This window comes from Exophiala dermatitidis (assembly GCF_000230625.1).
Source record: "Exophiala dermatitidis NIH/UT8656 unplaced genomic scaffold supercont1.8, whole genome shotgun sequence".
Classification (NCBI taxonomy): Eukaryota; Fungi; Ascomycota; class Eurotiomycetes; order Chaetothyriales; family Herpotrichiellaceae; genus Exophiala; species Exophiala dermatitidis.
In genome coordinates this window covers 715,459-740,093 of record NW_008751653.1, presented here as the reverse complement: position 1 = coordinate 740,093, position 24,635 = coordinate 715,459, and the positions used below count along the sequence as shown (strand labels likewise).

Genomic DNA, 24,635 nt, shown 5'->3' with positions numbered 1-24,635 from the left:
GTTGATGGCCACATCGAACTGAACTAATCCAGATATACACTAGCACCTACATCTCAGCTGCGTCTTATATCCGCGGCCGGTTCCCGCACAACGTGGGCAACGGACAACAGAGGTTGGACAACAAAAGGGTCCTGACCTCATGAAGATAAACCTGTCGAGAGCTTTGTACATGGCGCTCGAATCGAATCCATATGGCACAGTCGACCTGCGGCTCTCGTACACTGCATAGTAACGGCTGAAACGACTTCGAGGAGTTTCGGCTCCTGTACAGAATTCCAAATAGTGCGAAATCATGTCGACTTGGTGATGTAATCCCTCCGACTTGGGAAGGACGACAAGTTTCAAGTTGTTCCTTTACAGATCTTGATACGTCTTGTACAAGTAAAGAATACAGAGGTGCGTAAAGTGAACTCGTTGTCGACTACCTATCTATTTGGAAGCACTTGAAACATGCCTGCCAACATTCCCAAAACGGGCACACGCTCGACGCTGGCCAGCTCGATCTCAAAGTTCTTGGAGGATCATCCGACGCTGCACCTCGGCGGCGCTGACGACTTCCACCAGGAACGACGCCATCACCTTGAGGTTTTTGGGTTTCATGCTCTGCCAAAGGACAAGCAGGCACCAATTGGTAACGTCGAGTTCCACGGCGTTCGAGGTCCACATGGCAGCATCCCTATCCGACTGTTCTATCCTAATGCTGTCGTAAATGGGGAGAATGCAAAGTCTAAAGGCCTGGCTGCTTTGGTTTACATGCACGGCGGTGGATATACAGTCGGATCCGTGGATGAATTCGAGAACGGATTAAGGCTGGTCGCCGAGGCTTCTGGTGCTATTGTACGTACATGTACCCTCAAAACACCGGTCACTAGTAGGGCAAGGCTAACTAGGGACTGTATGACAGACAATTGGGGTTGAGTACCGTCTCGCTCCAGAGCATCACTTTCCCACACAGCTGGACGAATATTCCGCCGTGGTTGACTGGGCTCAGGGTCCGGACGGGGCAGCACGAGGAATCTCGTCCGACCTGGTCTTTGGGGGAGGCGATTCCGCCGGTGGCAATATGACCGAAGCGTTGGCATTGCGTCGGCGCGATCAAGGCAAGAAGAACATTGCCGGCCAACTCCTTTTGTATCCGGAATCCAGGATCCCATTCGACACCCCCGCCGCCGAAGAGAACAACACCGGTCTCTACCTCGAATGCAATGGTATCTTCAGCTTCGCCGATCATTACCTGCCCAAGGCGCCCGAAAAGACGTACCCGCCCAGCTTTAAGTATGTCAGCCCGGGCATGCAGAGCGTGGAGTATCTCAAACACCAACCGCCAGTTGCGTTGTTCACTTGTGGATTTGATCCCTTGAGGGATGTCGGCGTCGAGTACGGCAGCAAGTTACAGCAAGCTGGTGTTGATATGCATTGGCACCACTATCCTGACTTGACACATGGTTTCTTGCAGATGGCGCCGTGGTCCCATGAAGCCTTGAAGGCGACCGAGGATGTTTCGAAAGAGTTGAAGAGGATGGCTTATGGGTCTTGACGACATTGACACGCTGACTTGCTCCTATGAATTATCCGAGTGTTCCGGAGAGGATATCTCCTAGCCAGTGATCCTGCACGAATAGATGAAAGAAGCTACAGTGTGCCAGTAGGTTTCCCAGGTCCATGATTAACTTGCACAGGTCCAGGTATTTCAATGGGACCTCCTTATGCAACACTTACTATGTATATATCAATAATAAACATGATTGCCCAATCACAATGTTGTTCCTCCAGCACTATCACGACAGGAGCTCTGAGCCTCGCCAAATACGCGGCCGTTGTCGACACTACCGGGCCACCTACCATGGGAGCTTTATGGTGATATGGGATTGATGAGCCTACTAGTATGTTGCCAACATGATTTCCAGGCACAATCGACGTATAACTGGATGGATTCAAGATTGTTCAGCCATCAAAAAGTCCACGGCATATACTAGTAGGCACCTTGATGCTCCCATGTTTACCCCATCAACCCCACAAAGTCTTCCCCACCATCTCCGAGATGATGGACCTTGTCCCTTGTCTGCAATAAACGAGCGGCTAGAGGCGCGCACTGGTCTTTGGAGTGGCTCAAGTACGTGCCGATGAATTGTTCGGTCAATCCCACTCCTCCACTGCCCTTGCCAGCGGCCTGGCCCCCAACTTGTGGAGGGGTTTGTTCGCAAGATCTAACATATCTTCGAATGCTTTTCACGCCCTAGGCCACGGCGCAATATAAGGGATGCTTGAATTATAGGTAGTTCTTGATATACTACCATGAGTGACCCTGAGGTACAAAGCGAGGGGTTTCTCGGTGACCAGCATGATTGTTATTATGCCACCGACCCACGCGTCAACAAGGAGCTCGCGGCCTCGCTGAATGGCCAGCACGTAGTCATCGCCGGTGCTGGGCGTGGGATCGGGCGAGCCACGGCCGAGTTCTTCGCTCACACAGATATCAAGGCACTCAGTCTGATGGCGCTCGAGCGGACCGAGGTGGACGAAACAGGCAAAATCTGCAAGGGCATCAACCCGGATCTTGTCATCAGAACCGCAGCCTTCGATGTCCGAGAATATGGCTGGGTGGAGCACTTCATCAACGAGGTTGACCGTGACGTCGGCAAGATCGATGTGCTTTTCATGAACGCCGGCCGTCCACCTCAATGGCTGCCCACGCATGAATGTGATCCTCAAGTCTGGTGGGACACTGTGGCCATATCGCTTCAAGGAACCTTCAACTTCAGCCGAGCCGCGCTCCCGCACATGCGACGAGAAAAAAGTGGAAGGATCATTTTCACATCTAGTGCCGGCGCACACGTGAGCTCCGGCATGAGCAGTTATGCGCTTGGAAAGCTGGGCATGGTTCGGCTCGCCGAGACGTTGCACAATGAGAACAAGGAGTGCGGCATCAAAACATTTGCTATCCACCCGGGCGCCATTCCTACTCGGTTCTTTACCGACTTCCGTGATGCGGCAGAAGGCAAGATCGAGCCGAGCAGCTACGTGTCACAGACTCTTCCCGGGGAGGACAAGTCGGCAAAGACGGCGGTCGGCTTCTTCAAGGACGCCCAGTGGGACACGCCGCAAATGCCCGCTGGGTTGGTGGTAGCACTCGCCAGTGGACAGTTGGATTTCATGTCTGGCAGATATGTCGACGCGTCCAGGAAGATTGAGAAATATATCGCGGACAAGGACAGGATCGTGCAAAAGGACCTACATCGAGTGAGGCTGGTTGTGGACACGGACTGTTTTCTTCCTAGAGGAAATGACTAGCTGAGGTACTATCGGCGTTCCTGGCTTGTGTTTTTGGGGATCAAAGCCTGGTTTGACCGTCTCCATCTGAGGGTCCAGAACATACCTAGGTACGCCTGCGGTTTCTTAGCACCAGGAACTTGCTCCATTCTCGTCATCTTTTGTGAAAAGGAGATCACGACTCATCTTTAGCTGCCGCATGGTAGAAAGGGGGTCGACTGAGATACCCCGAGAAGCTCCGGGAATGATTTTGAGCTCACTTCTCCTTTCTCGCATCCCTTCTTCTACTGCATGCATATGGCGTAGCTGAGTTTTGGTCAAAGGTGGCGGGCACTCATTGGCGTCGTCGTTCCTGATTCCCGAAGCTCTGCAAAGTGTTTTTGAAGTTGTTGAGCACTGGGCCGCCCGAACGGGTTGAGCGCAATACATTGTCGCGCAAGATTAATGTGGCGTGTCCAGGCCGGCTTCACCGCCTTTTTAGAGTATTCCAAGATCTTGTCATGAAATTGCTTCATGTTTAGTAATTGACAATCACCTGGAATATCACCTTCCCGCGCGTAGAACAACAGCATGATAAGAATAGACCAAACATCGACTTTGTTCGAATATTTTGCACTCAACCCTTGCGTACTTCTTGAACTTGGGGAAGCATCTGAGGTACGTAAAATCACGGTTGAGATAGTGGAAGAGGTGTCGTCCAAGTTGGACTGAGCGCAGTCAACGTCGTAGCATATTTCCGGTGCGACGAACATGGGTGTTCCACAAAATGTCCGAAGGGTTTTCTCACTTTGAGCTAGCCCAAAGTCCGAAATTTTGACCCATGCAGGAGCCCAAGAAGTGAGGAGTATATTCTCAGGTTTCAAATCTCGATGGACTAAGCCTCTGGAGTGGATATACTGAACACCGTTGCAAACTTGTCCCAGCACCACTGTCGTTTCCGACGGGCTCAACAATCCTTTCGAGAATAAAGAGCCTTCCTGGCAGTATTCCATTACAAGATATGGAATTTCTTTTGAAGTTAGGACGTCCACAACTTTGTTCTCAAAAACACAGACGATGTTCTCCTAAAACTTGTCAGTCAAAATTCCACAGCAATCTGGCTTACTGACATGTCTTAATTTGCACAGGATCTGTTGCTCCGAGTGAAAGTATTTGGGATCCTCGATCGAGCGGAAAATCTTAACAGCGAAGATATCCCCACGGCAGTCAATGGCTCGACGCACTTCAGAGAAAGATCCGGAGCCGACTGGGTCCGAAAGACCCAGTTTGGAGGAGTTCAGTACTGTTCGAGTCTCCGGCGGCCGTAGGATTAGATTGCCGATGCGAGGAAGAGCTTGTTCTCGTGCATCTCGGCAAGTGTACCATCCTCTCGAAAGCTCCCTTTTGTGATCCACGGTCGGGTATGAAGACCTCTAGACGCACATGACTCACTTGAATGATGTCACCTGTTTCAATAGGGATAGAGTTCCTTCGCAAGGTAACGAGACCAAAAGCATGGATGCACAACAGTTCCGTGGGTCGACATGTCTTTCAGGAGTAGAGACCCATTCTCCCAGTTGTAGTCCAGGCTGAAATGCTTTCGACTGATACCTCCGCCAGATCGTCGTTCATTGAGTAGTACAAAACAACACTCCGGGTCACTCCCACAAACCCATCCCTCCAATGGATCGTACGGCGGGTCGTCCAAAGTAATGGTGAGACATGTCTCTCGTAATGGCCCCGGTTCGGGTGTGCATTGTCGATCCTCCACATTGTCTTCCACACCCAGAATGATTGTTGGATGAGGGACAAACTTCTTGTTATGTTCTAGTAACAAAGCATTGTACGCTGCATGTGTTTTGCTGGTAAGGACCACCACGGTGTTTTGAGGGCCAGCTACATAGGCAGGCATTTTGAGGGAGAAGGAAGTCTGCAGCACAAATGGATATCGGCAACATACAATACCTTAATATATCAACGTCAAGCCCTTCCCGATGCAAAGTGGTGACCTTTTGGTGTACTGGCAGTTTCACATGACGCCACGCGTGAGCACTCTATTGGCAGAGACAAGCCAAGTTTACCAACTTCTATTTTGTCGGCGCTACCGGGTATTTGCCATTCGTCGCTGCTTGGGACTTGTTGCTGACGCATCAGAAGGAGGACGTGATGTCTCCAGAGGGCTTCTTGTGCACAGCATTCCACTTCGCTAGCCACGAACTGATAGGTCTTCCCACGCCATCGTCCTCAGCTTTTCTCTTCTTACAATTTGGACTCTGTTGAAGCGCTGATTTTGGTGGCAGGTCTTTCAAGGCAAGATTTTGCCGCATGACCTGTTCGAGCCGGTCATCATAATGGAAAGTCTCTGTCCTCCAGTACACCCAATCGCAGATATGCCAACGTATGTTCGAGGTTTGAGGATTGTTCTCGAATGCCTTTGCTAGTCGTAGGGCTTCAGTCTTCCAATACTGCAGATTCTGTATGTCCCATCGATCCGTAGTACGATCTTTACTGTAGAAGGCCTGCCTCCAAAACGTTGCTTCTGTTCTCCAGTACATCCATTCATCAATATTTTGACGCTCCTGCTCTGCAAGGCCCCCTAGCGAAGACGTGTAGCATCGGGCTTCTGTACGCCAATATTCGATGTCGTCTATACTCAATCGATGATCGATCGTCGGCTCGAGTGACTGCAGTTCTTTTGCTTTGTGCGACGCCCAATGCCGAAAGAAAGTAGAAGGAATCATCGGATTAGGGAAAGGAGGCGTGCTGGGACATGGAGGCGACGCGGGATAGAGAATTGTTGGACGACTCGGAGAAGGATCGTGAGCAAAAGACTCGAGCCGGCGGTTGACATATTCGAGATCGATACTGGGCGAGACTGCTCCCAAAACTGGTGAGGATTTGTACCCGAGAAATGCCATAACTGACGGGGGGGAAGGCAGTGGCATGCGGTTGCATATTTGGGAGACGTTCACGGTCCGTTCGGGCGACTAGGACCTGGAGGGCGATTTTGGCATGTGCCAACGCCTGGCGAATTTTGGGTGGTCGAGTTACATCTTCCGCGTGTGTTTGGAGCAAAAGTGGCAGAGGACAAAGGCATACTTACATAGGTACCGTACTAGTAGGTAGGTAGGTAGGTACCTAGGTACCAGGTACCTACCCAGGGACGTGAATCCTTGGCAGCGTTGCAATTACCTGGTAGGTACACCGTGGTGTCCTTTGGATGTAGGACCAGCGACACGCCCTCGAAGCGCTCGTACCTAAGTAGTTTGTCCGACTCGTCTGTCGCAGGCTGCGTCAACAAGGAGGGGTTTGATTTTGTTCTAGAGCTTCCGCAGGCCAACCTTTATGGTCAATAATACCGTTTGGAGGTTGACTCCGAATACTCCATCGTACTACCACTGTAACACTGGCACTGTACCCTACAATGTCCAGTGGGTAGTGCATATAATATCCAGCCTCAGCGCTGCAGCGACGTCATTTGACCACTTGAGATTCAGCCAATCGCAGCCTCAAATCTTGATCCCCACGTCGATTGTTGGCTCCATCCAAAGTTTTCTGTGGCAACATTCGACAACCTTCAGACTCATGATAAAACAATTCTAGAAATATGTCAAGGCCCGGAACCCTCCAAACATTGTGACAATGGCAGACGACACATCTAGAGGTATTGCCGACGGAGTTGCACCATCACATACATTCCTGCCCAACCGCGGATACGTGGACAGTGAAGCCATTCAAAGTCAACAAAGACAACATCCAGTGGACTTTGGCCCCGAGTCTCTTGACAAGGATGCGCAGGACGAAGAGCTCTCAGACTCATCCCTTGACGAGGATGAAGAGGACGACGAACTCTTTGACCCGGACTATTTGGGGTCATCGAATCCGGCGGATTTGACCAAATCATACAACCGACAGAAACGACTCAACCAGGCACGTGCGAATCCGAATGTGCCAGTATGGCAGTATCCGAAAGCGAATCCGCAACAGTCGGCAGCCTTGTCGTCCGAACAAACGACCCAAAGCAAACTGGCCAAGCTCAACATATCCGATTATGACGAGTACCAAAAGTCCGGTCGGGGCGATGACGGGGACGAGCGACACAAGGACAAGAGCGACCGCGCGACGACTGAACAAGTGCTCGACCCGAAGACGCGGAAGATTTTGTTTCAAATGATCAATGCCGGCATCGTGTCCGAGATCAACGGCACGGTTTCAACCGGCAAAGAAGCCAACGTGTACCATGCTCTGGCTGCCTCACCGGAGAACCCAGACGAGCCGGATCGACACGTCGCGATTAAAGTGTACAAAACGAGCATTCTCGTCTTCAAAGACCGCGAGAAGTATGTCGCAGGAGAATTCCGGTTCCGCAAAGGCTTTAATAAGGGCGACAACCGGGCCATGGTGAAGCTGTGGGCGGAGAAGGAGATGCGGAACCTCAAACGCATCCACACGGCAGGCATTCCATCGCCGGAGCCACTGTATCTGAAACGTCATGTCCTCGCCATGACCTTTTTGGGCGACAGCAAGGGCAAGGCGGCGCCTCGACTCAAGGACGTCGAGTTCGCCGAGGAAGAGTCTGAGTCTAGATGGCGTAACGTCTATATTGAGTTACTGGCCTACATGCGCATCATGCTGCAAAAGTGTAAATTGGTTCACGCCGATCTGAGCGAGTACAATATCTTATGGCACAAGGATCGGCCCTACATCATCGACGTGAGCCAGAGCGTGGAGGTGGACCATCCGAGAAGCTTGGATTTCTTGCGCATGGATATCAAAAACGTCAATGATTTCTTTAAAAGACAAGGCGTGGCTGTCTTGTCGGACAAGAAAGTCTACTTGTTCATCACAAAACAAGCTGCCAATGAGTCCCAGCTGGAGATTGACACGTTACGTGCGGAAATCGATAAAATGCTGGCCGAAAGAACGGATGAGGAAGAAGATGAGGTTGAGACAGAAGTCTTCCGCAAACAGTACATTCCGCAGACGTTGGACGAAGTCTACGACGCCGAACTTGATGCCGAGAACTTGAAAGTCACCGGCCGTGATGCTCTGGTGTACAAGGATCTGCTGGCGCCGTTGAAAGGCGAAAAGGAAACCCCGGATTCCAGCGCGCCTGCCTCATCTGCTGGTGGCGCTATCAAACAGGCCGAGGCGCAAGATCCCACTGTTTCCGACCAAGATCAGGATCAGGAAGCAGGCGAAGGTGTTCCTCTACCAAGAGAAGAGTGTACTGGTCACGGCGAGGGTGCCGGCGACGATGGCTCCTCCGGGGAAGACGAGAGCGAAGACCAAAATGAAGACGAGGAAGAAGAAGACCCAGCCCAACCGCGCGGCAAGCGGTTCCAGGACAAAGACGCAAAGCGTGAACACAAGCGCAAGGTCAAGGAAGAGAAGCGCGAGAAGCGAGCCACCAAGATTCCCAAGAATGTCAAGAAGAAGATGGTCAAGGATTCCAGCCGGACGAAACGGTAGAAGCCACGACTGCTGTCTTAAGGCAGTGCGCAGGGCATTACCAGACACGACATTTCCGGGTAACAGCATAGTCGTCTTCTCAATTCCTGACGAATGTCACCATCGACATCATTTTTACTGACTGGCCACTCCTGGGTCCAACCCGAGCGGTTGACGCAGTGAGATTCAGCTGCAGGTAAGCAAGCACTGTCGGCCCCTACCAGCACGCCTCATAGTTTGTACATGCCGCGGCGTCGTCAACTGGCGTCGTCAACCCATTTTCCTGCTTAAGATGAAGAAACAAAAATATCATACACTTGAGATGAGCAGACGAGAGATAGCATGAAAGCCGGCAGAGATGGTTGTCGATCTTATCCACGCAACCTCTCGGCTTCTCTACTAACTCTCCACCATCAATATTGCCTGTGCATGTGTGTCTTTCTGCCTGCATCTCGGCAATGGAATGGCGCCATGATATACAAAGAGTACACTGAACCATAGGAGAAAATTGACAAGACTGCCAGTCATGGGGAACTTCTGCGAAGCCAAGCTGGGAAGAAATACTTGCTAACGTGTATTTATTCTATGATAGTAATGCAGAGCCTGCCGGTAACTCTATCTGCCTCCTTTCAACCGTCTCAAGGCATTCTCGACAGTCTTTCTAGGCAGTTCCGGCACACTAGCAGCGAACCCACCGTCTTCGTCGGCACTAGTAATGGTATAACGCGGCGGCAAGGCATTGACCCCATCCCATATATCGCTGGGAAGATATTCGCCCATATTATCCTTGAACTCTAGTCTCAACTGCTGGTCTTGTTGGTAGAGTTGTTCCAGCTGGGAGTGGGCGTCATTAACGATGCGTTCCATCTGCTTCTGGACCGTCCGGCGTCGAGCGGCTTCGACAATGAGGCCGTCGTACGCGTGCAGAAAGTTGGCGTAGTAGTTGCAAAGTTCTTCCATGCCGCCAATCCCATCTTCGATTTTGGCCTTCTCCTCGTTCCACCGGGAGGCATGGCGTGCGGTCTCGGCCACGTAGTTGGACAACCGCGCCGAGATCTTGTCCAGGAGCTTAAATGCAGAGTTGACGTCTGCATAAGCGTTCTCCTGCCGCTCTCGCCACTGGAGGATCTTGTCAAGTTGAGCCTCCATCTCAGCATTGCGGTCCTGGAGTTCCATCACGACCTCGTCGACCTCGGCGGCGTCGTTTTCTAGTACTTGTAACATTTCGAGTCTTTCCTCTTCATTCATCGGTTGGGCTGGGGCTTGCAGCTCGTCCATCGCCATGCCGACCGCTTCGGGAAGGTCATCAACGTTCGCCTTGACGGTCTGGACAACCGCCTCGCCCCCACCTTCGGTGTGCTTGATGGCGGTGACGCAGAGGTCGAAATGCCGAACAAGGCTCTCCAGCCCTTGGGCCATTTCTCGGGCATGGTCTTCTAAAGAACGTAGAATGACGGATATAACCGGCTGCCGTGGCCCGCTTTCCGGGTCTGACGCTTCGGTTCTGTTGGTGAGGACATCACTGATAGTCTGCAAATCTTCCTCGAGGATCTCGATTGACTGGTTCATTTCATTTTGCGAATTCTGCACGTTGTCGATGGCTACTTCCATCGCCTGCCTGATATTCTCCACGCCCGTGTCGTCCACAAAATCATGTAGAGTCTCCTTGTCGGCGACATCTTGTGATTGTGTACGGGGATTAGGCTTAAACGCGTCCTCAATCCGTGTCTGCTTCAGAAGGTCAATAGCCTCAAGCAGTCTTGCGCCAGTATCGTCCAACTCTTTAATTACAGCCTGAAACTCCTCCTGTATCCCCTGCGCGGCGGTTTCTAACTCGAACAGGATGGCACGTAATAATTTCAACTGGGAAGCCAAGGAGCGACGTAGGTAGGTCGTTTTCGCAAGGAGAGCAGTGGTCGACTCGACGGATGCACGTGCGTCTGAGAGGATGGTCGTGGCTCGATGGACCAGATGAATGCTACCAAGGGAACGCTTGGAAGCAACCAGATATGAAACGAGCGTCCCGACTGAAGCCGCAGGGCTAGCGACATCCATGGATTGCGAGGGCGACGAACGAGTGGAAGGATGCTGTTGGGCACGGTGCGGCGATTGCGCCATGGCGGAGACGAGTGATGAAGTACTACCTGATGGAAGGCAATCAAATATTCAGCCCGTCAGACCATTTTGTTCGACACTGACGACAATCGAGATCGTCGAAAACAGTCCTGGAAGGGCAGTCGTCGACAAGGACAGATTAATCAGCCTCGAGTGTTCTGTCTCACCAGAACAGCACCGTTGTCTCAAAATATGCCGAAGCGATTGCGATGGTTCTTTAGGCAGATGTCAACAATGTGTCAATACTACGCACCCCAGCGCGGGGTCGGAATAGACACCCGGTGTTGGTAAGATAGGATGGCCCGCAGGAAGCAGAGGGATGGAGTTAGGAATGAATCTCGAATACTAAGGAGCAGACGCAGGTACCTGGGATGGGCCAGATGGTCGTCGTCGCCTTTGTCGCCTTCGACTCCGTCGTCGCGTGTTAGACAGCCAGCGGTGTCCACCGGCAAAGAACGAAATGGCCCAAGAAATGATGGAAATCACATCATCTAGCACGCCATCGCTGGTGGCTGAAGTTCCACTGGGCGGAGCGATGGAGCATGAGCCCGAGCAGCCAGTCACTGAAAGTTGCAGACTCTAGACTCCGGACGGCACCGGAGCTAGTCAGAGCTTATATTGAATTTCTGCCAACCACAAAATAATGGTGAGATTTAGCCCAGAAAATAACCTCTTAGATGCTCGGAAAGGCGGCGGATTTGTACTTTAGTTATACTTTAGGCACCTCTCCACTGCTCCCATCCTGGCGGTGCTGGTTCTTCCTGCTTCCCCGTGATCACTCTCGGTGTCCTCAAGGTACTCAACTCTCGCTGCCGTCAGACGCCGCAATTTTGCCATCTCACGCCATACCACCACTTCTCTGAGCACAGCTTGTCCCCTTTGCTGTGCATCAATCACCTGGGATCTGGTCGCATAATCCAAGACATCGTTTCTGGGCACTTGATCTGCCTTTGTACAACCTCAATCCCTCTTCCTTTCCTTTTTTCTCGTCGCAAAAACACGGTCAATACCTAAAGCCCGATAACCGAAGTCCCCGAAGTCCGACAGCCGGACTAGAGAAAGACAGCACCCCGCCAGATGAGCACGACATGTAAAAGTTCTTTTGCCCTCTCGAATGCCCTCGTGAGCATCGACATGCCTTTCGACCTTCATACGAAACACCCCCGAGAAGATATGGCGGACACTGAATGGGAAGAACCTGCCCGGAAGAGACTGCGGCCCAACCCACAACAAGACGAGGAGGATCACAAGTGTGAAGACCACTGTGAAGACACGAGACATCTCCAGCACGTGCTGGACACCCAAAAAGACAAAAGCATCACAATTGCTTCCACCGCGAAGCACGCTCGCCAGACAGTAGCACCGTTTTTGGCCAAGCACATTCCCTCGCAATACGCGCCCTTGGGAAAGCCCGGAAGACCTCCGGGTATCTTCCAAGAGAACAAGGACGCAAACTCCAAGTTCTGTTATCGACACCGACCCGACCTGCTGTGTCGCCGGCAAGCGGATGAGCCATCGATGGACAAACTGCAAAAAGAGCTCGAAGCCCTCTCACAGGAAGACCGACAGGGCATCGTCCAGGTCTGGTCCTTGTTCTCGGCGGCACCATCCAAACACCGCAATCTTATGCTGCAAGGCATTCTCGCACAATGCTGCTTCTCGCAACTCTCCTTCCTCTCGGCAAACGTTCGCGAGCTCATTCGCATCGATTTTATCTCCGCTCTCCCACCGGAAGTCGCATTTCGCATCCTATGCTTCCTGGACACAACTTCTCTGTGCAAGGCTGCACAAGTGTCCCGGAGGTGGAGAGAGCTAGCGGACGACGACGTTGTCTGGCACCGCATGTGCGAGCAGCATATTGACCGCAAATGCACCAAGTGTGGCTGGGGTTTGCCGCTCCTTGAAAGAAGAAGGCTGCGTGCCTCGAAGAGACAGATAGAACTTCGAGCGGCTGGCAACACGGCACTTACCCCCGACCTAGTAAAAGATGAGGACGCTCAACCAGGCGCTCCGGTATCCTCTGAAAGCGAGTGCCTATATGAACATTCCGACATTGAAAAGTCATCTGATGGCCGACTGTCCCCAGTAGCCACCAGACGACCGCCACTCGGCGCCAGCGACAGCGAATCCTGTAGAAAAACCCGCCCATGGAAGGATGTCTATAAAGACCGATTCAAGGTCGGCACCAACTGGAAATATGGACGCTGCAGCATCAAGATCCTGAGGGGCCATTCCAATGGAGTTATGTCGCTGCAGTTCTACGACAATATCCTGGCCACGGGTTCATACGACGCCACCATCAAAATCTGGAATCTAGACACTGGCGAAGAGCTGCGAACACTGAGGGGCCATGCAATGGGCATTCGCTGCCTGCAGTTTGATGACAACAAGCTGATCAGTGGGAGTCTTGACAAGACTCTCAAGGTCTGGAATTGGAGAACGGGCGAATGCATTGCAACATACAACGGCCACACCGAAGGCGTGATTGCGCTCCACTTTGACTCGAGCATTTTAGTGTCCGGGTCCGTCGACCACACTGCAAGGGTATGGAATTTCCAGGACCGCTCGGTCTTTACCCTTCGCGGCCACACCGACTGGGTCAACTCGGTCAAGATCGATACAGCCTCTCGCACCATCTTTACTGCATCTGACGACTGCACCGTCAAATTGTGGGACTTGGATACCAAGAAATGTATCCACACTTTCGAAGGTCACGTAGGCCAGGTGCAGCAGGTCCTGCCTCTGCCCCGCGAATTTGAGGCCGATGAAGAGGAAGACCAGGAAGAATCCGAACCGGGAACCCCCAACAGTCATCTGACGGTCGACACGGAAAATGGCGGGTTTCCCACTTCCTTCCATACCGACCATGCTGGCCTGTTCTGCTCTCAACCCGATCGACCTCAACCGCCCCGGTACATGCTAACCTCTGCATTGGACTCCACCATTCGGTTGTGGGATGTGCATTCCGGTCGATGTATCAGGAAGTTCTTTGGGCATGTCGAAGGCGTTTGGGCTATTGCTGCCGACACCCTGCGGATTGTCTCTGGAGCCGAAGACCGCATGGTCAAAGTGTGGGACCCTCGGTCCGGCAAGTGTGAACGCACGTTTACTGGACATGCGGGCCCAGTTACTTGCATCGGCTTGAGTGATAGTCGCATGTGTAGTGGTGGCGAGGACGGTGAGGTCCGAGTCTACAACTTTACGGCATGATTCTTGTCTTGTCTGGGGAATTCTCTGGCAGGATACGGTTGGGGCTATATGGGATGGTGAAATGGCTCGGTTTTCCAATTTCTTTGGAGGGAAATTCTATCCTGCTGGTGTGTGCTATTACGTTAGAGCCGGAGCTGGAATCAAAAGGGCACGGGCTTTCTTTCTTTGGGTCTCATAACAACAACAGCATGGCGCCGGGCGTCTTTTCATCTCCGCTGTTATGTGAGCCACTAATGAGTGTGGCGGATCTTGCGGGCTTTGGACAAGTCACGGTCGTGGTTTAGGGCACAGTTTGTGGCCTATGGCGTTCAATCCAGGACCCGGTCCGGGTCAAGCTCGTTCGCTTCCATTTTTTCTATGTCTGACAGAGGCACCATGCTGGGTATGACATTCATAATCCTAAGCCAGGATTTTAGCCCGGTGCTCTTTGGTCTTTTCCATAGGTCGTGTGAGGGAAATAGACAAAATTGAGGTTGATCAAAATAAGCCAAGTTCACACACAATCCCACTTAGTCGTAACGATTACTTGAAAGATACCTGGTATGTCCGTCGCCACATGTTCAGACTGTGACATACCATTCTATTCCCACTGAGAGTCTATTCAACTTACAATATATACCTGTAAAGTCCCTGAATGTCCTGGGACCTTCATGATGTCCGGCGACTGGGGCTAAATAATCACTTCGTTTTATGAATTGGTGATGGAGGTTGTAAGCTCGGAACCTGATGCTGAGGAACAGGCTGTAACGAACCCCGTTGTTTCGAAACAGAGAAACAGGGAGTTCGACCTCGGAAGCTCGACACGAAGACTTTCCATCTCCATTATCGTATTCGAACCCTTATTAGCCGAAAAGCTTGCCCATCCTCGTAAGGCAAATTATGCGCATACTCGAAGTAGTCCACGAACTCGATTGGTAGGGGCCGAGTATTTAGCAACATCAGGCTAATCTAACGATGCCAATGATCCAAATGAACGGAGCAAAAAGCAGATGGCCTGGTAGCAAGACTCGGTGATCACACATGGCTCTCTACTGTGGCGTGGGAATGGGAGGCCTGGTCAACTCACTGAAACCGGTCGGGCTGCAGCCAGGCAAGAAGAAGGTCATCGACAGCCTGCGGCTTTCCCCCATAATTTTTGCAAACCGATGTGATTAAGCCTGCATTGGTCATAAACGTGAGTCTTGGGGACATGAAATCTTGCGGAGGAGCTTGCAATATGCTTCCATCCACTTATCATTCACGAATTTTTGGTGACCCGCATAACATAGGAGCCCTTGGACTATGCTCGCAGCGTCTGATAATAACAAATTCGCAATCGTTGGTTTTCCCTTCTCCTTGGGGTCCAATTGGGCTTCGGTTGTTTCCACGAAGTTTTTGTATTCTTCGAGTTTTGGGGTTGTCCTCGCGATGCGATCAATTGCAAGTGGTCTGGTCTCAATATGTCCGGGAGGCTCGCGCGCTAGTCCTGACAGCTGCGGATACTGTGCGACCATGTCAATCGGCGCAGCCAGGACTCCATCCAAGTCGATAACGCCAATCATTTCGAAATCGTTGTTCACGAGAAGGTTGTGGGCTCCGAAATCACGATTCGTCAGCTTGAAAGGGCCTTCACTGGTGATGTCGTGGCCATACAACGAGATGAGGTGCTTGAAGAGCACGGGAACTGCAAAAGACCAGCTCGTTTGGACATCAGCCCCTGCATTAGCCACACAATCTTGGAGCGCGTGGCTGGCAAGGTCAGCGTAATAGTCCATTGAAGACATCCAAGGCCCTTTCCCAGTCTCTGCGTCTGGCCCGATGAAGAATTCCGATGTAATTTCGTCCTGATAGAGACTTCCAATCCGGTCAAATTCGAACGAGGACAGCGTAACCTGAATCCTAGCCATTTGTTCTCGAAACTTGCGATCTTGGTGGAATGTACCGAACAAGCCTACGTCGCAATTTTTCGCCATCCGCAATTCCGTCGCAACGCTTCCATTGATGTAATCCATCAGGATGTAGGGAGCGCCAACTTCATTTTTCGCATCAACGCTGTAACCGTAGATTTTCGGAATGGGAATACAGGTTTTGGTTCTTCTCCAGGGGCACAAGATCAGTACAGCTCCTATACATTCCCGCAATTGACGTACTGTAAGAACTTCATGCTAGCAACCTCTACCTTTAGAGTTTCAGCCTCGTCGAGCGTCTCGCGACCACCTACGGCTGCTCTCAGCCGTGGTAATCTAAGCCTAGCAACCCAACTAGTACCGTCCTCGAATAAGATTCGCCGGACCATGTTGGAGTGACCCATAGAGAACTTCTCCCCGAGGGTGCAAGGTATGCCGCCGCGAAGTCTTGAAGAGAGAGACACGAGCTGGTCCCATTTCACCGCAGCAAAGAATGCTGTGGCTCGCTGGTGGAATTCACCCCCCGCCTCGTATGCGTCAGCTCCATCCCAAGAAGTACTTCCAAGTAGAGCAGGCCTGTCTTCATTGACCGTAGGATTGATCGGTTTCATCTGAAAGATTTCCGGAGGGTCTAACAAGTCGTGATTCACGATTGAGAATGGGTTGCTTCGATCTTATTTCTGGCAAGGAGGGTGTGACCTGGACAGCAGGTCTTGGCACTGGAGTTACCTTGGTTCGTAGCGAGCGTTCCGCAGCGTCAAGAATGCCTTGGGCGACAGGCAGCAGTGGTGTTTCGGCACAAGGGACCACTTTCGGTAACACATGAACATTGGTGATTGTCGTAAATAGGAGGCTGTACGTTGTAGCCGTGAGTGTGTGAAAGGGGTCCCCAACTTGGGCCCCGGGTCCCAGTTTTCTAAGTTTAAAAGTTCGGAAGCTGAATACTCCGGACCCTCCCTCTCGGTTATACTTGATGTACTTTTGATAACCTACCTCAACCTATCTTAATCTGCCCAACCTGCCTCGATGTGCCCAATTTGCAGCAATCTGCTTTAACCTGCGTCAACCTGCGTCAACCTGCGTCAACCTACTTAAACTGCTCGATCGATCTTCTGAGCAATATCACAGAGCACTGCTACGAGGATGGACCAAAGGTATGCGCATGTAACGATATGAATTCTAAGAGTTCGCGCTCGATTGCATGAGTAAGTAGGCTGCCAACCGAGGCGTACTAAGCCTTTGTCGAAAGACGTGCTAGTTACGAGTAGGCTGCGCAGTGGGTTTGGGTAGGGCAGAGTTTAGGGTACCTACCGCCCGCCTGGGACTCTATATTATTTTTCAACGCCTGTTTGACGTTGTTCTTTCCGTCCTGAAATCCCGCTGGATCTGGTTCTCAGGCCAGACCAGCCATCGGGCGAGCTCCTCACCTACAAGACCGCGGACCGACATGAGCAGATACTCGGCCCAACCTTGCATGAACCACCGATGCTCCATTGTTCGGATTAGAACGGCATAATAAGCCAAGAGAAGCAGAGCCAGCGGCTCTTTGCGGAGCAGATGATCGACGAATTCGTCTGTCAGCGAATACAGCCAGACAAAGACGTAGCGATACTTGGGAGGAGCGCGGTTGGTGCCGTCCTTTCTCCCAAAGGTCGCTTCGTAGACAAGCACGAGGCTCTCAAAGGCTTTGACCAAACATGATGCGGAGCTGGAGCTGAAGGAGAGAAGAATATGATCGTGAAGCTGGCGCAGCGGTTCCTCCCAATCGATTCGTGGAGCGACGTTGAGCATCGACATGTCTGCGAGGCCCTCTCTCGTCGAGTTGTCGTCGGTCGTCTGTGACTGTGATTGTGGTTGTGGCGGCCGGTCAGATGGACTGGACGATTCGTTGCTCTTGAGGGTCCGCACGCCATGAATGAGCGACAGCCATGGCACGACCTGGCCATCACTGCCGGTAGTACTACAGGCTTGGCCGTAGCCCGCGCTGCTCGATGGTCCGTCTGCAAAGGCGCAGAAGCACACCAACACTCCGGCAAGCCCAAAAGCGTGGCGGTTGCTGTCGTCTAGGGTGGGGAGGACTTTATTGAAACCGCTCAGTCCGGTTGCAAAATGTGCAGCACTCAAATTTCTGTATTTCGGTGCTTTGCCGGCCTGCTTTCGGATGTGATCGAGATGGAAGCCGGTAAAGGCATAGATCAGGTGCAAAATGAAAGGGTGCTCCATTCCTAGACGGGGCACTTCGAACGCCCAGTACGCATATGTAGGATCTGTTCGAGAAACGGCACTGCACATGCTCATGGCGGTCATGCCGGTCCATTGAACCATCAGCTCGACATCCAAGGTATGCAGGCGGCAATTTAGCTCTGGTAACGGAGGAGAGGCCCCCGGCGGTGACGGTGGTAGGGGTGTGGAGGCGGTTGCATTGTACCCCTTGAGAATCGTTTCGTCAGATTCACCTGCTTGGACGTGGTCGAGAACCGCCCACTTCTTACGAGGACGGCCTCTTCCACGACGCGTCGACCCATCCGAGGCGGATGGCGTTGGTGTTGGTGTCGTGTTCGGGGAGACAGTGCGCGATTCAACAGAGTGACCATGCTGGGCAGTGACACAATGCAGCCCGAAGCGCACGCAATTGGAACATTCCGGCTTCGCCTCGTCGCACTGGAGTGAATGTTAGGATGTGACTGCATATGCCAAAGTACACTCATGAAAGAAAACAGGGCCATGAGGTCTGTTCTTTTAAACTGACCTTCACTTTACGTCGTTTGCAGTGGATGCAGCCATTCCTGGACTTTCGATGCGTCCGTCTTCTGGCAGGTTGACTCATGTACCGAGCAATAACACGTCTGTTCGTCCTGACTTGGAGCACACCGTCACTACAGCATATATGAAAGATCCTCTCAACCTAGATATCGGAGGCAAAATATGATGTCCAGTTGAAGCTGACGACGCTGAGGTCGGGCGTGTTTGCCGTGTTTGCCTCGTTTGTCTGCTTTGCGGTTAGGCTGAGGATGCTCCGGATCAGGCAGGCTACAACCGAACATTTCAGTCATTCCTACAGAACTATATTAAGCCAAGGGCCGAATCAAGCGTCAATCACTAGTGGAGATAATCATGCCATCACTATAATTGAACTACAAGCTGCTTCTGTCAACAATTTTCGACGGTAGCGACCTCAGTTGCTGACTACCAACCCAAAACCCTCCTCTCCGTGGGGACCATGTCAATTGATCCGAGATTATCATGTCCGAGGACGCCCTTTGCCCGACAGCATAGCTTACAAGCCCGCAGCTTCTGTATGGACGACGTGACACCCACTGTACAGCGTAGTGGATGAGCAACGGCAAGTTGATCAAATACCCTTTCTCGAGAGGTCCGTCCAGAATAGTAAGTGTCCAGCTCTCCCAGGATGAGGACTCTTGAATGCTACCAACTAGTGCCCGAGCCTGCCAACATTACCATATACTGAAGGCGGCAAGCAGCATGCATACCCGATATTTCGGCGCCATTCTCAGTCACCCAATGGACACAGTTCTTGGGCATCTCTCGGACGGTGTGCATCCCTCACCAATCTCTGAGGATGTAAGATGCCAAATACCGCCATCAACAAGACCATCGGGACCGCATCAAATACATAGATAAAAACTTCGTGGGAAGCAATGAAGCCCGAGGAACCCTGCACATATTCGATCATGCGGACCAAGCTTCGCACGAGCAACAATGCCGTGGCCAGCTCCAATGCCCCGAAATGCATTTGCCAGCGCACATTAGAATACTTGAAGCGCAGCACTTTCTCCGTCGCCGTATTGCTCAACCGATGGTGGACCTGCCAACAGAACAAGATGAACAAAGCAAGGGCAACGAGCTGCACAATCAGGCCACCCAGGATGATATGTTTGCTGAGCTCAATGGCAGCTGGATCCCCTGATGCCGGTATGACCGAGCCCGCGAACTGCGACGCGATGCATGCAATGTCAATCAGAACATAAATCTTGGTGAGCCATCGAGGACTGATGAATGACAACTTGTTCGCGTCCAGCGCGTTTGTTAGTCGTCGGAAGATCATGTATACAGTTGCGGCGAGGAACGGCGGCGCCGCTAGAAGCAAAAGGTTCTGCATGATCCAGGGGCCGAGTGATCGAGGGTCCTTGTGCGATTCGCTGCGTCCGTAGTATCCGAATGTTTCGGCTGCACGAAGAGCTCAAGGGTTAGCTGGTAAGTCCAAATCAAGTTGAAAGGAGGGTGTCTATATATTAAGTCCAGCTTACCGATTCCGCCGAGGATGAAAGGGATGAAATACCACGGTCTCGGACGCAGCACAAAAAGATAAACGAGCTGGACGATCGTCGCCAGCGCGAACAGGGCGACGAATGCCAGAGCAGCCGTTCGTTGAGGCAAGTACTCATAGAAGACGACGATGACAGTCCCGTTGGCCATGGGGCCGTAGGGCGGTCCTGAGAGAGTGGTGGTGTTGTTGGCCATTCTGTCTGTGTCTTTCTGGGTGGAATTGAACAGAGGCCGGCCTTCAACCTGAATCCCTGGGGGTTGCCTCCCCACCTATATATATGTATATCATCTTTTCCTCGCGTTGCTAGGTCCCGCAAATGCTGTCCCATACTATATATAAAAGCTGCCTGAGAACCAACAGTGGTGCTGTGGTCCCAGACCTCTGACCCACCCGCATTTTTCGCATTTATTAGAATACGAAAAATCCAAACAGGCAATAACGGAGGGTCCTCGGCCAATGACAAGGCCGATAAGGGGCTCACTGGTGGATCCTTGCAAATCACCAACATCGACGGGGCAGTGTACGACGGCAAGCCACCCCTTGTAGGAGTTCTTGAGCATTGGATTTGACACCTTTCGTCTCATATTGTCCCACTCGGAGTGTGTCCACTGCGAACCAATAGGAGAGACTTGGAGGGGTCTGTACAATACCAAGTAGTACATTTACTGCTGGAAACTTCGGACTGGGGCCTCAGAGGGGCATTGCTCCTCAACGCCATGGTTCATAGGGCAATATACAATGCATCATGGTCTCTTCAAAGGTGTCCCCCCTTTGCACTTTGTGACATGTAAAACAAGTCGTTCAGCGTGGCTTAACTGAGCATCATCTGAACAATGTTTTGTTTAGGACTTCAGCACATCAGCAACATCGATTCAATCATTCGTACTGCTGGCCAGCAGCTAAGATGTATCTGACATGCCCACCCCGAAAACATACATAAAGGCTTATACATAACGACACCCAAACGCCCGGGATCCCCACTCCTGATTTCCATCGAGACCCTTTCATTATACGTCACAGGTGTGTCAAACTCCAACGGCACAATGTAGAGCCAGGAGAGACTTCCAATCGGCGGAATACTCTGGACACCAGACAGACCGGGTTGTGACAGGCGCAACATGGTTCTATACACCCGTGATCCGGCGCACGCTCCTCCTGGCACCCTCACCAACTATCTGGACTTTTCCTTCTTGCTCTAAGGCGCGTAAGGCTTCCTGTACCTCAGCACCATCGACTTCGACAGAACTGCCCTCAGCCACACGGCGATACAGATCGGAATAGCGAATGGCGTTGCCCGATCTCACAGCATCATTGTCATCGACGACAGCCAGCACGGCGCGCTTGAGATCTTCCTTGCGTCGGCGGTCGCTGGCACTGACTCCCTCGGACAAGAGCCCCATGTCGATGAGACCAGTACGGGCATCGGTCGCGGAAGCCTTGATGGCAGATTTGATCAGACGAACAGCCTCGGCAACGTCGTCTTCGGTGACGGTGGACGACAGTCGCATCTTAGCATGTGCCTCCGACAGCCGGATCATTGATTCCAATTGTCGCGTCGTCGCAGTGATGCGTCGCTCCGAGGATTGAATGGAGTTTCCTAGCGAGCGCATTTGCACGTAGGCGTCCGTCAGGGCCGTCGCAGCTGGTCGTGTAATGACTGGGTGGATATTGGACCGGGCGTACGAAATGTATGCCGTCAAAAATTCAATCGGCTAAAAAAGATGAGTCAGCACAACGAACGATCTCGAGAAATGGCACAAAGCTCAGGGTCGCATCAATGTCAGTGGAAGACACTTACAAGAATTTCCTCCCGAGACGCATTCTCCGGAGTGTCTTCTAGGTACATTCCCACCAAATGTTTGGCGAGGCGTCGGTCGTTGACTTCGTCGATACGGTCTAGAACCAGATACACAAGGTCGAATCGGGACAACAAAGTGGGAGGAAGATCGATGTTCTGCGGCACGGGGAGGTTTGGGTTGTATTTGCTTCCAATTGGATTGGCAGACGCGAGGATACTGGTTCTGGCGTTCAGTGTCGTAATGATGCCTGCCTTCGCAATAGATACGGTCTGCTGTTCCATGACCTCGTGTAGGACCGAGCGGGTCGATTCGTTCATCTTGTCGAACTCGTCGATGCAGCACACGCCGCCATCCGAAAGTACCAAGGCACCTGACTCGAGCACAAGCTGCTTTGATTCGGGGTCCCGGGTCACGTAAGCTGTCAAACCCACAGCCGATGAACCTTTGCCTGATGTATACACTCCACGAGGGGCAATCTTGTGGACATATTGCAGAAGCTGTGACTTGGATGTAGAGGGGTCACCACAGAGCAAGACGTTGATGTCGCCCCTGTACTTGGGGCTCCCGCCCTTTTCGAAGGATTTGTTCGTGCCTCCGAACAACTGTAACAGAATGCCCTTTTTGACATCGTCCAGCTCGTAGATACTGGGCGCCAAACTCCGGGACAAGAGTTCGTAGATATCTTCACGAGCTGCCGTCTCTTTGATCTTAGCTTCTTCTTCGGCCGAGATTTTTCTTGTCCCTTCGGAATCGCCTGCTGCTTGCTCGGAAAGTTCTTGCTCGATTGTGGATGTATCAATGCCCATCTTCCGCTTGTCGATTTTTTGAATGTGCAAAACGTCGACGTAGGTCTTGAAAAGAGCTTTGATTGTCCGTTGACGGGGGTTGACTCGAACAGGATTACTTCTGAAAATTCCCGTCACCTCTACCCGGTCGCCAGCTTTGCAAACGTCCACAAGCTCGTCATAGACACAAAGAGAGACGCTGTGTGGTGTTTGCCCGTCTGGCACTGAATCGGGAGTTTCTTGCAGCTTGATTACCTGCTTGTCCGCGAACACACATCGGTTGTGGACAATGTCCATGCTATCTTTGGATTTGCAGGCTTGCCGGGGGCATTCAGTTGGCTCCGCAATCTTACCACGGTCAATCGACACATACATGGTATGGTTGCAAACGCTGCATTTGAAGAAAGCCTCCTTCATATCTGGAATGACTGGAGTGGCTCGAATGACCAAACCCTTGACGGCGATCAGCTTGTCAATATCCTTGGGGTCAAGGTCACGCATATTGACCGCTTGGTCTAGACCGAAGGGCAGAACTTTCCAGGGCCGGATCTCGGCCTCTTCGACAAGGTTGGGAAGCTCTTCAGCCGCTGCTGCAGGCGTTGCAGTCGGCGTAGCCACACTCTCAATATCAGAGTGCGGCAAAGGAGGCATTGAACTGCCATTTCGAGCTCGCGAAGCACCCGTAGCATCGTGAGACCGTTGCAATTCCTGCATTTCCTTCTGCGCCAGTTCCACCATCACCTCTTTGACTGTCTGATCCATGAGTGGGATGATTTCCTGTGGGTAGGCTTGTAACTGATGCCACAGTTTCAAGGTCGGAGGGTATGCCTTGAGGTTGCGGGCATCCAGGTTGAGGCCATGCACACCAAGCTTACGCATGTTTTGCAACATCTCGAGATATTCTTTTTCCTCGGCGACAGGTCCTAATGCCCGCGTCTCTTCCTCGGTTGCACCATCCGCCCATAAACGATACTTTTTTGTGAAGTTATATAGGAAATTCTTGAATGCTGACATAGAGTCCTGTATGGAGATGTTTGTACCCCAGATGACTCTAGTTGAATCCCCTCCCATAGCATCGGCTTCAGAAGTGTCCGGGTTGAGGTTGGAGAATGTTGCTTCAGAAGCTGGATCTTGCCCATCGCGGACTGGCAAACCATCTTCGCCAATATAAATTCGACGTCGTTGGGAGGGAGAAGAAGTAAATGCGTCAGAATGGATGTCGCCTCTGCGAGTCGAAATACGAGGGCGTCGGTCTTGACGGACAAAGAGTCCACCGCTGCTGCTTGTAGGAACATCGGATTGAACACGACTGGAGGCCCGCCCAGGGCTCGAGCTAGGGTCATATCTGACGGGCGACGAGTCTAAAGGTCGCGGTGAGATGGGTGCTAGCGTCATGATAGGAGGAGAATCATACCGGCAACAGGTCGAGTTGATGCTCGAGGTGTAGTCTCGCGGTCCCCAGCCTCAGAAGAGTGCCTCGGAGGAGAGCTAATGATCAATCCATCGCTTGCTAACTGGGAGGGTGGCGCAGGAGTCGATCGAACAGGTGAGGATTGAAAAAACAGTGGTGAAGAAGATGCAGCAGCGGCGCCTCCATTGGGGGCCTGCCTTGAACTTCGAGGCGTTGTTTGAGACTGTCTTGCTGGAGTCGATGACTGTGAATTCCGCGACGAGTGTCCTCGACGGCGCGAAGACGGTGTTGACGACATGGTGGTTGCAAATGTGGTGGTTGAGGTTGGATTTGCCTACAAGTGTTTGCGTGTCCATAAAGGAGTTCGAGGGGGAAACTTTGAGCGCCGACACGTCGACGCGTTCAAGACGCGACCGCGTAAAGTGGTTTCTTGGCGTCTTC

At 52.1% G+C, this 24,635-nt stretch overlaps 12 protein-coding genes across 13 annotated transcripts; 5 read left to right on the top strand and 7 right to left on the bottom strand.

Moving 5' to 3' along the window:
* The first annotated feature begins 59 nt into the window (after nucleotides 1–59).
* Nucleotides 60–1,863, top strand: HMPREF1120_09008. Of its 2 annotated transcripts, XM_009163282.1 has the most exons (3): nucleotides 60–396; nucleotides 565–837; nucleotides 905–1,863. In XM_009163282.1, the coding sequence occupies exons 2-3, from the start codon at nucleotides 754–756 to the stop codon at nucleotides 1,535–1,537; spliced, it is 717 nt and encodes a 238-aa protein (XP_009161530.1). In that variant the 5' UTR covers nucleotides 60–396; nucleotides 565–753; the 3' UTR covers nucleotides 1,538–1,863. The 2 variants fall into 2 exon arrangements, with proteins under 2 accessions (XP_009161530.1, XP_009161529.1); XM_009163281.1 differs by having other exon boundaries at nucleotides 60–837.
* Nucleotides 1,864–1,913: 50 nt separating this feature from the next.
* HMPREF1120_09007 (uncharacterized protein) lies at nucleotides 1,914–3,860 on the top strand. The gene has a single exon (XM_009163280.1). The coding sequence runs from the start codon at nucleotides 2,296–2,298 to the stop codon at nucleotides 3,289–3,291; it is 996 nt and encodes a 331-aa protein (XP_009161528.1). The 5' UTR covers nucleotides 1,914–2,295; the 3' UTR covers nucleotides 3,292–3,860.
* Nucleotides 3,588–5,161, bottom strand: HMPREF1120_09006 (serine/threonine-protein kinase Chk2; the record flags this gene model as incomplete). Its single annotated transcript, XM_009163279.1, has 3 exons — nucleotides 3,588–4,334; nucleotides 4,380–4,682; nucleotides 4,775–5,161. 3 exons carry the CDS (start codon nucleotides 5,159–5,161, stop codon nucleotides 3,588–3,590), a joined length of 1,437 nt encoding a protein of 478 aa, XP_009161527.1.
* A 238-nt stretch (nucleotides 5,162–5,399) lies between these two features.
* On the bottom strand, nucleotides 5,400–6,167 carry HMPREF1120_09005 (uncharacterized protein; the record flags this gene model as incomplete). Its single annotated transcript, XM_009163278.1, has 1 exon — nucleotides 5,400–6,167. The coding sequence occupies one exon, from the start codon at nucleotides 6,165–6,167 to the stop codon at nucleotides 5,400–5,402; it is 768 nt and encodes a 255-aa protein (XP_009161526.1).
* A 576-nt stretch (nucleotides 6,168–6,743) lies between these two features.
* HMPREF1120_09004 (RIO kinase 1) lies at nucleotides 6,744–10,250 on the top strand. Its single transcript, XM_009163277.1, has 2 exons — nucleotides 6,744–8,896; nucleotides 9,293–10,250. The coding sequence occupies exon 1, from the start codon at nucleotides 6,892–6,894 to the stop codon at nucleotides 8,719–8,721; it is 1,830 nt and encodes a 609-aa protein (XP_009161525.1). The 5' UTR covers nucleotides 6,744–6,891; the 3' UTR covers nucleotides 8,722–8,896; nucleotides 9,293–10,250.
* HMPREF1120_09003 (autophagy-like protein 17) lies at nucleotides 9,316–10,818 on the bottom strand (the record flags this gene model as incomplete). The annotated part of the gene is made up of 1 exon (XM_009163276.1): nucleotides 9,316–10,818. The coding sequence occupies one exon, from the start codon at nucleotides 10,816–10,818 to the stop codon at nucleotides 9,316–9,318; it is 1,503 nt and encodes a 500-aa protein (XP_009161524.1).
* Nucleotides 10,819–10,889: 71 nt separating this feature from the next.
* On the top strand, nucleotides 10,890–11,587 carry HMPREF1120_09002 (uncharacterized protein). Its single transcript, XM_009163275.1, has 2 exons — nucleotides 10,890–11,102; nucleotides 11,178–11,587. The coding sequence occupies exons 1-2, from the start codon at nucleotides 11,008–11,010 to the stop codon at nucleotides 11,308–11,310; spliced, it is 228 nt and encodes a 75-aa protein (XP_009161523.1). The 5' UTR covers nucleotides 10,890–11,007; the 3' UTR covers nucleotides 11,311–11,587.
* Nucleotides 11,588–11,595: 8 nt separating this feature from the next.
* HMPREF1120_09001 (F-box and WD-40 domain-containing protein MET30) lies at nucleotides 11,596–14,532 on the top strand. Its single transcript, XM_009163274.1, has one exon. The coding sequence runs from the start codon at nucleotides 11,893–11,895 to the stop codon at nucleotides 14,023–14,025; it is 2,133 nt and encodes a 710-aa protein (XP_009161522.1). The 5' UTR covers nucleotides 11,596–11,892; the 3' UTR covers nucleotides 14,026–14,532.
* Nucleotides 14,533–15,191: 659 nt separating this feature from the next.
* HMPREF1120_09000 (uncharacterized protein) lies at nucleotides 15,192–16,522 on the bottom strand (the record flags this gene model as incomplete). The annotated part of the gene is made up of 2 exons (XM_009163273.1): nucleotides 15,192–16,098; nucleotides 16,155–16,522. 2 exons carry the CDS (start codon nucleotides 16,520–16,522, stop codon nucleotides 15,192–15,194), a joined length of 1,275 nt encoding a protein of 424 aa, XP_009161521.1.
* A 606-nt stretch (nucleotides 16,523–17,128) lies between these two features.
* On the bottom strand, nucleotides 17,129–18,738 carry HMPREF1120_08999 (uncharacterized protein; the record flags this gene model as incomplete). Its single annotated transcript, XM_009163272.1, has 2 exons — nucleotides 17,129–18,572; nucleotides 18,661–18,738. The coding sequence occupies 2 exons, from the start codon at nucleotides 18,736–18,738 to the stop codon at nucleotides 17,250–17,252; spliced, it is 1,401 nt and encodes a 466-aa protein (XP_009161520.1). The 3' UTR covers nucleotides 17,129–17,249.
* A 684-nt stretch (nucleotides 18,739–19,422) lies between these two features.
* HMPREF1120_08998 (uncharacterized protein) lies at nucleotides 19,423–20,393 on the bottom strand (the record flags this gene model as incomplete). The annotated part of the gene is made up of 2 exons (XM_009163271.1): nucleotides 19,423–20,099; nucleotides 20,180–20,393. 2 exons carry the CDS (start codon nucleotides 20,391–20,393, stop codon nucleotides 19,423–19,425), a joined length of 891 nt encoding a protein of 296 aa, XP_009161519.1.
* Nucleotides 20,394–21,323: 930 nt separating this feature from the next.
* HMPREF1120_08997 (minichromosome maintenance protein 4 (cell division control protein 54)) lies at nucleotides 21,324–24,178 on the bottom strand (the record flags this gene model as incomplete). Its single annotated transcript, XM_009163270.1, has 2 exons — nucleotides 21,324–21,911; nucleotides 21,998–24,178. The coding sequence occupies 2 exons, from the start codon at nucleotides 24,176–24,178 to the stop codon at nucleotides 21,324–21,326; spliced, it is 2,769 nt and encodes a 922-aa protein (XP_009161518.1).
* Between the last annotated feature and the right edge of the window lie 457 nt (nucleotides 24,179–24,635).

Coding starts and splice junctions, on each gene's coding strand:
- HMPREF1120_09008 (XM_009163281.1), top strand. CDS start 451: ATGCCTGCCAACATTCCCAAAACGGGCACACGCTCGACGCTGGCCAGC. Junction 838..904: donor CCGAGGCTTCTGGTGCTATT/GTACGTACATGT, acceptor ACTGTATGACAG/ACAATTGGGGTTGAGTACCG.
- HMPREF1120_09001 (XM_009163274.1), top strand. CDS start 11,893: ATGAGCACGACATGTAAAAGTTCTTTTGCCCTCTCGAATGCCCTCGTG.
- HMPREF1120_09007 (XM_009163280.1), top strand. CDS start 2,296: ATGAGTGACCCTGAGGTACAAAGCGAGGGGTTTCTCGGTGACCAGCAT.
- HMPREF1120_09002 (XM_009163275.1), top strand. CDS start 11,008: ATGCCGAAGCGATTGCGATGGTTCTTTAGGCAGATGTCAACAATGTGT. Junction 11,103..11,177: donor GGAATAGACACCCGGTGTTG/GTAAGATAGGAT, acceptor GAGCAGACGCAG/GTACCTGGGATGGGCCAGAT.
- HMPREF1120_09004 (XM_009163277.1), top strand. CDS start 6,892: ATGGCAGACGACACATCTAGAGGTATTGCCGACGGAGTTGCACCATCA.